We start from the raw sequence: 12,054 nt of genomic DNA on the forward strand, positions 1-12,054 counted from the left end.
CGGTGGGCCATCGCTGATTGGCTTGCTGGCAGGCCGCGCGTCCGCCTGGTGGCCTGCCAAACATGGAAACATCCCGTTAGAGCTGAAAAAGCCTGGGCCTCGTCAGTGCACTCCTCTAGAAAGCTATAATTAAGTGTCTTGAAAAATGCACCACTGTGAAATGGAGCCTTAATCCTGAGCCTTAAGTGGCTGTACTTTTCTTCTTGAATGATGAGAGCACGGCTCGTGGAGAGAAGGAGCGAGGAAGAGACGCTAATGTAGCTTAAAAATTAAAGCATTCACAAGAGCCCGAATTCAGGTCCTGCCTAAACTGTTGATTTTTCAGCTTTAGCTCTGAGCTCTCTGACGAGGTGTTGCTCGTATCTGTGCACGTCAAACTGCTGCACAAGACACACACAGATTTCTGCACGTTTTCCAGTTCGCTGACAACATTACAGACGGCGTACATATTAGCGGTTCGCGCAGTCTTTGTCATTCCAAGTGGGAATGAGAACAGAAACTTTTATTACGCGCTTGATATCTCGACAGGGAAAATTAGCCGGAGAATGTCAGCCGAGTTTGATTTTTATTGAAAACAAATAATTGAAACTGAGCGGCAGAAATACAATATTACCATAAATCATAAAACGCACATCCTGCTCAATGTGGTACGCTGTGGTTCTTCACTGTTAGTGACTTCTCCTACTGTGCAATGACTCCAAGCCAGTGTAACACAGTAGATGAATAATACCAGAGCTGAGAGAGACGATCCAGCTGTGCACCAGGCGAGCAGCAGACCCCGCTGGATAGCTAAACAGCTTTATGCTAGATTCATTACTACATCATATTAAATCTGCTAATACGGAGCAGGATCGGTCGCGTATCCGAAAAAAAAGTCCAAATGTTCCAAGCGTTCACATTTAATCAAAATGTAATATTTTGGAGGGGAGTTGGAATAAATCCGCGACATTGAGGCGGGGAAGTGGGTTTTTTTTTTTCTGATTGAACAGCGTTTTCTGGCACATTAACGCCTTCTCTTGCTGTCTCCTTCACATCTAAGCGACATCAAACGGTGGATTTCTTATTTTTTTTTGGGCAGAGTTCGGGCCCAGTACCTCTGAATGACATAGAGCCAGACAGCGAGGGCCCCGGCGGTACGAACGTATCCTGTAGGGAGCTGCAAGACAGATGCTGGATGTGCAGCGGTGAAGGAAAGCGGAGTCAGATGGGACAAACACTCTTTGATGAGCAGAGCTTGTCAGGGTTTAAGTCACGACTACGGTTGAGGAAGAGGGGAGTGTTTTTGGGGGGCCTGGGGAAAATATGTTGCCTCTAGATGGGACAAATCCAAATTTTGAGACTGATTAGTTTGCCTTAAAATAAAAAAAATAAAAAGTTGGTGAGTTCCTACACTGCACAAATGCAAGTAGACAGCTCTTAAATTAAATTCCATTTCAAATTTGAGTCAGAATTAAAAGTAATAGGGCTGATTAGGCTGCTGGCATGTTATTTCATCCCTAACATTTCCTAAATTAAATTCAACATTTAGGATGTTTTCCACATTATTCCACATGTATTCCAAAAAAAAAAAAAAGAGACAATATTATCGGAGCTGAAATTTAACTCTGTTGGAATAACCGGCTCCACGGTTCCTGCAAGGCCATGTTTATCGCTATTACAGATTTAATTACTACAATTCGCATTTATCCATCCATGAATTGTTAGTTGATCTTTGAGAATGTTGGACAATGTGAACCATATTTCTGGTGTTTGGGGCACACAGAAGGGAAGTGTAACTCAATCACTCTTTTTTTTTTTTTCTTCTTCTTCTTCTTCTTCCTCCCCTCCACCACCCCATCCACATGACGAGGTGCCAGATGCGTGTCAGTGCTTTCAGACTTTATATATATCCCTCCCACATCCTCACACTCGCACACATGCTAACAGACGTGCATGCATGTGCACACACACGTACGTACATACTTATGAAACATAAGAAGTCGAGTTATTTCAAGTGCTGCAGTACAGAGAGTAAACGCTGTTTTTTTTTCTTTTCTCCCCCTGTCGCTGCACAGGAATCTTTTTGGTAAAAAAGTAACTTTACAGCTTAAAAAACAAGCTACAAAAAAAGCCCCGACAGGATCCAAATAACCCCGACAGCTGTGCCCTCCCAGTCACTGCCATTTATTTTGAAGCAGGCCTTGGAGTATCAAAGACCTTTGTCTTAAAGAGTCGCGGCAATAAAAAATCCTGTTTGGGAGTAATGGAAAAAAAAGGAACACAGAGTGGCAACACACATGCTGCTGTGTGATGTGGCACTCAGAAAAGTCTCATCGGGAGACTGATGGGTAATCAGGGCCGAGGGTGGGGTGGGTGATGAGAGCCGGCTGAGATATGGAGTCTCACAGAGGGTAGATGATGCCCTCTACAGTAGACACAGGAGGGGCAGGCGGAGGAGGCCTTTCCACTTTGAGCTTTCAGAGCAGAATCCACTCTGAATATTTCAGCAGTAAAAACTGAAGCATTAAATAATCTTTTGTTTTCTTCACCTAAAATATTTTTTTCCTCGTAGTGTTGCTTTGGTACATGAGTATGAATTTGAAATTCATGCTTTTTAAAGTAGTTTTTCATGATAATATATGATTTTTTGTGTTTTTGCCACACTTTTTAAATTGTACAATTTTCAAGATACATTTTTTTGCAGTGTTACACAAATTCAAGTATAAAATTAAATAAAAATACATCTGTTTTATTTAAAATTAAACTGAAACTGGAAATACAATCATTCCTCCTGCAGAAAAACAGCTTCTGTGAGTGTTCCATCTTACATTATTATTCCAGATCAGCTATAAGTAGCAGTTTACTGTTGTAAGTGGTTGCCATAGTTGTAATTTTCACCATTTTATAAAAGCCTGAATAGATTATTTTACAGGAATCCCTCATATTTTACAAACTTGACATATGTTTTGTGTAAAATTTGAAGAAATCTGCCCAAAATTTATATTTTAAAGAAAGAAAATCCAGGAATTAGATAAATGTTGTGGAACAGTGTGTTTTTTTGTTTGTGCAAGTAATGCAAAGTTGCATGAAATGTAAATATTCAAGTTAAATGTCAGTAGTGTGTCTCAAATGTGTGCTTAGTCTACCTCTGTTATTTTTATTTAAACAAAATAAATTGTTTGCAAGTCGTGCGTAATTACGCATAGTCCAACTGATCCATCCGTCGGTGCTGTTTGGTTTAATTTACTTTCAGTGAAACAGCTATGTAGTAAATTTAACAAGTATTATGAGGCACAAAAAGAAAATGGTGAAGTTGGGTTTCATATAAACGACTTCAGTAAAAGCGCCCTCGGATCAGGAGACTGCCACATGGGTGGGTGAACATAAATTAAAGCCCGTGTGAAGTAGAATACCTGTACACCTGCACAACAGCTCTCCCCTGCGCCCGACTGAAACTCTACTCCTGCGCCTTGTACCTGACTCACCGCTCTCCGGTGACTCACTCACTCCAACCTTATGGCAGCGTAACTCACTTCTACACCCGAGGCAGCGCTCTGTTAGACGCTGCCGTGAGCCGCAACATTGTCGGGACGTAGCGGTAACGGAACACGGTCTGACGGACTGATGTCTGGAAATGACCACCTCCAGAGTTAGGAGCGTGCGGACGGAACCGGGGAGCGGTAACATGTCGGTATGTACGGCGGGGGGGCTGTGCGTAAAAGTGTGAATAACGACGGAGAGAAAACGGCGTGAGGTGTAGCCCCATGTGTGTTTCATGAAGGTATAGACATTACACGGGGAGCTGTCCGGCACTCTATATAGGCGTGATAGATTATGGCGGAGGGAATGGATCTGACTCCAGACACCACGTGTTGGAGTCGCATCAGCGCAATAATTGCTGGGCGCCCGAGCTATATAAACCACAAAAAGCCTGAGCACGGGAAACCCCGGCCTCCAAACACTAACCACATTTACGGCTACAAAAACGGGATTCGTTTTTCCGCCTCCCTTCATCTCACCGGCGATGATTTTCTTTTCTTTTTTTTCTTTTTTTTTCTTCCTGACTTCATCAACCTTTTTTAACCCTATACAAAAACCTGCGTCTCGGCCGGAAGACTTTCCACTAAAATACGCACAATTTGCAGGCGTCGTGGGATTATAAATAGCCCTGTTAAGTATTGTTAAAGCTTATTCCTTTGACTTTGAAAACTTTTTTTGTGTGTGTACATAGCCTGCGGGCTTCCAGAGAGCCTTTTCAGTTTGGCACAAAGACTTCAATGACGCACCTGGAGCAGCGCTTTTGACTTCTCACTAAAGGAAGACAGACAAAAACTTTTTTTTTTTTTTGAGCATCTGGGTCGACTGTTCCATTTCAGACCTGCTTTTCTGTAATTGTATAGCCTATTACGCGCTCGGACATTTATTTGATGTTATTTATATCCGCACATGAGCAACTACGCCTGCGTTATGGCACATGGACTCTTCCCCCGAGAAGTTTGAACAGAAAAAAAAAAGCGAGAGCTTGTCATTTAAAACATCATCAAGTTTTCAAGGGTTGTTTTTCTTGCCGGAGAAGTCTATTTTATGTCGTTTGAAGGCGACCACTAAAGTTTGTAGTGGAGAGGGTTTTTGAAACGCGGTGTGCGCTCACCAAGTCCCATTTTCCATTGGCAGGCGCGCTGAGGTTCAGCGAGCAGCGGCGCACTCTCCGAGTTTCTCCCTGAGTGTGTGAGAGAGAAAGCAAGCCAGACAGAGAGTCAGACAGACAGAGAGGAGCTGGAGAGCCTTTGGTGCCTTTTTTTCTGATAATCCACGCTGTTGTGATGCGAATTCCCGTAGATCCCAGCGCCAGTCGGAGGTTCAGTCCGCCGTCCAGTAGCCTCCAGCCGGTCCCAGGGAAGATGAACGATGTGAGCTCCCCGACCGGGCAGCCGGACGCAGCGGCGGCGGTGCCAAGACTGCGTCCCCACGAAAACCGCAGCATGGCCGAGATCATTGCCGACCACCCGGCCGAGCTGGTCCGGACCGACAGCCCCAACTTTCTGTGCTCGGTCCTGCCCTCCCACTGGCGGTGCAACAAGACGCTGCCTGTCGCTTTTAAGGTGAGTCCCGACGCAGCGAAGAGCAGCTAAATGAAAAAGTGGACCAGCTACTGCAGGGAAAACAGACACTAAATGAAACCCAAAATGGATTTTTACTAAAAAGAAATACCCTCAAATTAATTTATTTTTAACTTATTGAATGTCCTCTTCTGTTTTTTTTTTTTTTCTTCCTTCATGTCCAACTTGACATTTTTCTCACCTGAACTTATTGTTGACGTGCATGTTGTCATCCGGAGCTTATTGTTGTGACATTACGAGCAAATTATAGTCTGAAAATGATTGTTTTAAATGAAATTAATTTGGAAAAAATAGTCCACGTGAAGTTTAAAGGGCTTTCATTTGAAGGTTTTCATGTCAACATGTTAAAAAAAAAAAAGAAGGAGGAGGAGGACTCACATGTATGTTAACACTGTTTTCTTTTTCCATTTTCTCAATATTGTATTTATTTCTAACAACTGGAAAATGTTCAGAATTATATAAGCTCATTTACCTCCATCCAGTGAATTGAGCAACATTACACTGAAGGTGGTAAATTCCTAAATGTGAAAATGATTTAACAAATTCTACAGCGTGTTGTATTTACGTGCCACAACCACATTTTGCTTTGTTGTAAAAAATTATTGTGGTGATTATACCAAATTATTGTAATAGGTGTTTACTTGTAGGGTTTCACTGAGCTTTAAATTTGCTGAAATGCACAAAAAACGATATTTTTAAATCCAGCAGAGAAAAACGCTTCACATATTTCTGGCCTCTTCAGCTGTTTTTGAAACCTCGACATTTTTTTTTTTTCTCTTCGGCTCCCATGATATTTCACAGGAAAGGCCCTATTAATTACTCGACAGACATTATTTAAAGGATGCATCAAAGACACTCCAAAGTGGGAAATTTGTAGCTGTAGCTCTGGCTCCAAATCAAATGTGACACTTTATAAAATATAAGTGTTATTTAACCATTCTTAGCGCTACGGCTCTGTAATTACTGCAGCTCTGTAGGCCTGCTCATCCTCTTTTATCTGCATCCAAGAATCTAAATGATAACACGAGGAGGCCTCTGCGCTTTTGTTCGAAGACACGGCATTTGAGATGATTCACGTAATCGCATTTATCATGATGTATCAAACTGCTTCGGGGGGATAAAATTAAACCCATTTATCAAGATAATTTGGAGGAGGATGGCATGATTTAGAGCCATGAGTACGGATGAGCTGCAGCAGAGAGTTCTGAATCTTTTTGTGAAGCTCAGACGAGCGAAATATGGTTCTAATTACACAAAGGGACAAGGGAGTAAAAGTTTTGTGTTCCCTTAAAACACCTCTTGAATTTCTGCCCTCTGACCCCTGACAGGTGGTCGCCCTGGGAGACATACCCGACGGGACCGTTGTCACGGTAATGGCGGGCAACGACGAGAACTACTCGGCCGAGCTGCGGAACGCCTCAGGTGTGATGAAGAACCAAGTAGCACGTTTCAACGACCTTCGCTTCGTGGGCCGCAGTGGCAGAGGTGAGGCTCTGGAGCTCTCTGTGGGAGCGATTAGGTTCAGTGGTGTGGATTAGTGGCCACATTCCCAACATGGCAACCACATAATGATCACTCTAAACCCCACCGCCCATCTCCCCTAAAGTCTGAGTGGCTGCTTCCCCCTCTCCCCTTGCCTTAATATGAGGCCCTTTAATACGTTTGAAATCTTTTAAAGCCAGATGACACACAGATCTTTGGACCTCAGCTGCATTTTTTTCCACCTTTTCCTTTAACGTTCACCTGACGTGACCCAGCTCCGCTCAGGCTCATAAACATGTTGGGTGGTGCTGAAGCCCCACGGCTCATCGCTCTCCGCACATATCTCCAGGCTGTCACGCTAAAAAATGCAGAGACTATTGAGTCATGTGGCATTCTCCAAATGTTTGGCATCACCAACTCGACTCTTTGCATCATTTACCGTCGTGTTACTAAATCATCTTATTGACGACGTTCCCCCTCTCACCCTCTGGAACAATTTTCTTATATTTTACAATAAGTTGACGGCGATAAACGCTGTCAGCAGCTTCACCGTCGACTTCTTAGCTTCCTGCTCCGTTGTCGGAAAGCAGAGGAAGGCGAGGGAGGGATGACGGTGTGAAGGTGGGGATGGCGGACGGGCCGGTTGCCACAGAGACCTCGCATGCGTCCCTTTAATGTGACACGAAATCCGGTAAACGGAAGTGACATAGGAGCCAGGGTGGATCGGACTACGAGGTGTCTGAAATGGATACCCCGCAGTGACAGATAAGTACAAGCAGAGCGAACTGATAGGATGTTAGATAGCTAAAAGTCGTGCACACAGAGGAGGACGGAGCCAAAGGAGGGGACTGATAGGTGCAGGGATGAAACTGCTTGATAGCGGCATGGATGCGTCGGACGGCTAATTTTAGAGAGGAATCAGACACTGCTGATGGGGTTGATGGTGTCGTACAGGCTTCCCCTCCACGCTAAGCACGAATTAGACGGCAGCAGAGAAGCAGGATGGTGGCTGTGCTTCACCCACATGCACCTCAGGTCAGGTATGTGGGACACCTGTTGCATCTGCGCCCTGATATCTCCCATCTTATCGCCCCCTTTGAAAAGCGTGTTTGTAATGAGCTGCGGCGGAAGAGGGGAGGACACGCACGGGTGGACGTCTGAGCAGGACAGCTGCTCAGATGAGTTGCTGCCCCCTTTTCTTCCTGTTTCCTGCGCGTAGCCATGGCGACGTGACGCGTCTGCATACCTCAGTCGTTAGTGTTGCTGCTGACTTGGCTGTTGCGCTCTGATTCACAGCATTCCTCGTGCATGCACATAAGAACGTACACACTTGCACAGACAAACACTCAACCCCGAGGCAGCAACTGCCGGGGATTATCGAGAAAGGAAGTGACTATTAAAATGCCTCTCGCCCCCTCACGCTGCATTAAAAATTCTGGATAACAAGATACTGGCTCCTGCAGTCAATCTTCCATTTAGGCGCTGCCAAAAAGTCTAAATAGATCCTCTCAAACAGCCAATGTTGTGTGTCGTTAATCCTCTTAAAGTCGATGTCCCCCCCTCCAGTTTGTATTGTGTATTATGCGATCACAACCACACTTGTGACTTGGGGATGGTTTAGAGATGAATACCGGTCATTGTCTACACGGATGGTATGTCATTTGATGTTGTTTGATGTCACCACAGGCAAGAGCTTCACACTGACAATCACAGTATTCACCAACCCACCACAAGTGGCCACTTACCACCGAGCCATAAAGGTCACCGTGGACGGACCACGTGAGCCCAGGAGTGAGTACCAACGCACGCACATGCAGCACCGTGTTGACTATGCTTACGCACACAGCAAACAACGTCATTCCTCTTTTATCCCTGTCTCACACCGAAACACGCCGACGAGTTTCAAAGGCAGAGAAGAACAGACAGAGTCAACTTTCAAATGGTCCTAAGCAGAAAAAATAACCAAATCTTAGTTTAAAATTATATTATATTTCATCAAAGTCACTTTATTCTAGCTGTTTCGTTTAAAAGCAATCACACAAAAATAAACCCTTTGCATCAAGTTCTTTAAAAAACTAAAACTCTACGACCCAATGACTGACTATGCTGCAACCAACACGGGACGATACTTTGTGGACTATTTGGCTGAACTGCAGGCAGTGTCTTCACATTGCCGGAGAGGTTGAGAGGAACATAAACGTACTCGAGAAAGAAACCAAATGTCTCAAAATTGGTGAACAGAGGAGCAAGTTGTTGGAGGATACATTCAGCATGGTGAAACAGCTTTCTAGAGCTGACGTGCAGAGTAGAGTGGAAAAGTTAGTAGAGGCTGTAAAAATTTAAACTACAAATAGTTGAATATGTCTAGTATGTAGAGCCACCAATTACTTTCCAGTTTTGTCAATACGTGTGGAAAATGTTGTACATATTGATGCCAGGTTTTTTTTATTTTTGTAATACGAATAATCGAAGATATATTTTTTTCTTTTTTTATTATCTATGGCGTGATAAGTGTGTCATACTGCACAGACGGCATCTTTGAGTTCTCTCGACTTCTAGTCATGATGGTGTTGTTTAGATAGAGGTGCAGGACTTTATATTGCAGTGAAAAATGAGCCCACCGTGAGCAAATAACGCCCGCCTGCTTGGGGTTAAGAGGGTTAATTTGTGATTAAATGGATCCACCGGTGATTTAGAGTTGAACTTATGAAATATTGGGGAGTCACAAGACAGAGAATGGAAGCAGAAGAGCACAAAATAGGCGAACTTTTGAGCTCCAAATCCTACATTTCCCATAAGGCACCTCACTAGATTCCACCCTGTAGTTCGTGACGCGGGATCTGATTTGAGATCAGATTTCTGGCAATATTATCTGAGTTATTTACTCACCACAGCCGCAATGTGGTTTGATGTGCAAATTTGGCGGAGTGGCCCTTTAAATAAGCTGTGGGCGTGGCTCACTGTGCAGCCAGCCAATCACAGCCAGCTAAAATGATAAGGAATAATTGAGATGAACAAAAAAAAAAAAAAAAGAGAGGTTTTACTGGAAAAAAAATTGTGGTAATTAGCAAATAGACGGAATTAAAGATAACCTCTGAGACAAAGCAGATCAGTCTGTCGCGTGACGGTTTGAGAGAAAGACGAGGAATGAAATGTGAGGCAAAGTATTCCTGCGAGGGTACACTGGGTAGCAGAGTGCTAGCATCAGCTCATTTTAATGGGCCATATAAAAACAACTGAGGAGGAAAAAAAAACTTTACTATAGCCATCAGTGCCAACTGGTCTGGCATGCAGCTGTTTCCACAACCCTCCTCCCTATTCATAAAAAAAAAAAAAAAAAACATATTCTCATCTCGTGGCGTCTCAATGAACAATATCACATCACAAACAACCCACCCACCCGCCTGCCCCGTCACATATGGCACCAGGACACGCAGGAGACGCCGAGGAGCCGGGAGACAGTAAGATTAGTACCACCATCACTCTGGGTTGTAGGAAACCTGCCTGTGGTGCCAAAAAAATTGCCTCGACATTCGGCGCTCATCAACATGCGCCCCTTGAAAACAAAGGCATATGCTTTCCTTCAAACGCACATGTACTCGCAATCACACCCACTTTCTTTTTTTTTTTTTTTTCCTTTTCTTTTTTTTCTTCTTTTCCCCCCACACCGCCATCCGTTCTCACTCTCGAGCCATCTTGTTTGATCAAAAGCATTTCCTGTGCATCTGCTGTCCCCCGTCAGATGACTTTCAAACAAGTCCTGTTATTTGGTGGCGAGCAGATGGGAGCCGGAACCGAGTTTGTTTAGAAAAGCTCAATTTGGTCTCAACAAAAGTTTTGCTCTCTCGGATTTGCGTCCAAAGCGCCTCGCTGGACGGCCCGAGCCACCACGCGATAGACGTATCCGACTCTACCTGACGTCAGGTGAGGAGATTCTGGCGCAATTACACGACTTGTTGTTTTTCTTTCTGTTGGCTCAATTTGCGCCTCTAAAAAAAAAAAAAAAAGCTAAAGTTTGCACGTTCTAACCTCAGTCTCAGGATAGTAATTTAAGCAATAAAGACTATGTCATCATACATAACCCCTGAACCTCTTTCCTTTGCTGTTAAGTGGTCAGAATTACAGTGGTGGTATAATTTACCCAGAAACTACAGCCAGAACACGTCTCCCTCTCAGGGGTCATTAAGCCGAGGTCGAAGGGTGGCAAAACACACATGTGCCCTCTCCGCCGAAAACCTCCCCCCCTCCTCCAGGTTTTTCAGAGACTCCGAGCTGAGAGCACCGGCTGTCTCCAGAGCTGCGATTCTATCTGTGTGAACGCTTCATTGAGACATGGGGGGCTTTGTCGGCCATTACAGCTCTATTTTGTGTTAAACGAGTGGGTAATTAGGAGGCCTGCCGTGCACCGGGCCCCTGCAGGGAGGTGGAGAAGGGAACAGTAGGCTGTCTTAAAGTTGACACACACTGGCACTCTGTGGCTCTCCGCGGTAAAAACGCCGCCGTGTTGTTTCTGGAGAAAGAAGCTGACAATAAAGGCCAATAAGAACATTCTCTGCGCTGATTATTTTTTAACACCTTCCACAGTTTTATTGGCATTTCTTCTCCTTGTTAAAGCCTCGCCCGGCAGTGCTGGTGGGTGTCTCTCTCGCTCTCTTTCTCTCTCTCTCTCTTTTTCAGGAAGGATATTGTGTGTTTGATGGGTCTTATGGTAGCCATATGAGTCTTCTTGAGGGATGTCATTTCCCCGGCGGCTCCTCGTCTAATATCAGAATAAAAGCGGGACCACCCGTGAACGAGTGGGCCTCGTATCTCTCAGCTGTGGAGCCCAAGCCCCCGGTTAATTAATTGCGTGGTCAGAGTGACGAATATCGGCGGGGGCCCAGTTTAGAGATCTGCGGTGTGATTTCCCTCCGAGGTTTTACAGCCGCGCGCTCGTGTGTGTGTGTGCGGGGTTTGGTGAGCGGTTAGTCAGGTCCCTCTGGCCGCCGTGTTATTAGCGGGAGGCTAACTCGGTTTCTGCGGCTCGCATTGTGCTTAATCGCTTGACAGCTCTCGGTTACCCTGTGGTTTGCCGCTGCACCAACAACTCGCCGGGTGTGTGTGTGTGTGTGTCCATGCGTGTCTGTTTGCTGATGCAGATATGATTTGCAAATGTGTGTGTGTGTGTCTGCATGTGTGCACCCACATGACATGTTGTGCAGAGAGAGAAGCGTGTGTTATTGGTATCATTAGTCTAGCGTAGCCACAGTGCTGATTTGGAGCAGAGCTAATAGGCCTCATTAAATGTCATTTTGAGCTAATAGACAGGGAGTGGCTGTTTAAACCAATATGCTTTTATAGGTGGCTCTGTCTCCTTTCAGCTGCTCCTGACGGTGGCCGACTGAGACAAACTTCCTGAGCGATAATAGCCGAGGCGTAATAACACAATATACAAGGCTTTCTGTCCAAACCCACTGTTCTCATTAGAGTTAAT

The 12,054-nt window shown here is 44.7% G+C and overlaps 1 protein-coding gene across 4 annotated transcripts in view; it reads left to right on the top strand.

The window, feature by feature from the left end:
• Positions 1-12,054, top strand: part of runx2b (RUNX family transcription factor 2b) — a 46,088-nt gene that overhangs the window by 13,470 nt on the left and 20,564 nt on the right. For 3 of the 4 annotated variants that reach the window (XM_008279619.1, XM_008279618.1, XM_008279621.1), the window contains exons 3-5: positions 4,819-5,081; positions 6,428-6,584; positions 8,268-8,372. In XM_008279619.1, coding sequence (XP_008277841.1) covers positions 4,819-5,081; positions 6,428-6,584; positions 8,268-8,372 — 525 coding nt within the window. Of the gene's footprint in view, positions 1-2,745; positions 3,671-4,818; positions 5,082-6,427; positions 6,585-8,267; positions 8,373-12,054 lie in introns of those variants that run through there. The other variant, XM_008279620.1, reaches the window with a different exon arrangement.

The sequence above is a fragment of the Stegastes partitus genome, unplaced genomic scaffold (genome assembly GCF_000690725.1).
Source record: "Stegastes partitus isolate 25-593 unplaced genomic scaffold, Stegastes_partitus-1.0.2 Scaffold166, whole genome shotgun sequence".
Lineage (NCBI taxonomy): Eukaryota > Metazoa > Chordata > Actinopteri > Pomacentridae > Stegastes > Stegastes partitus.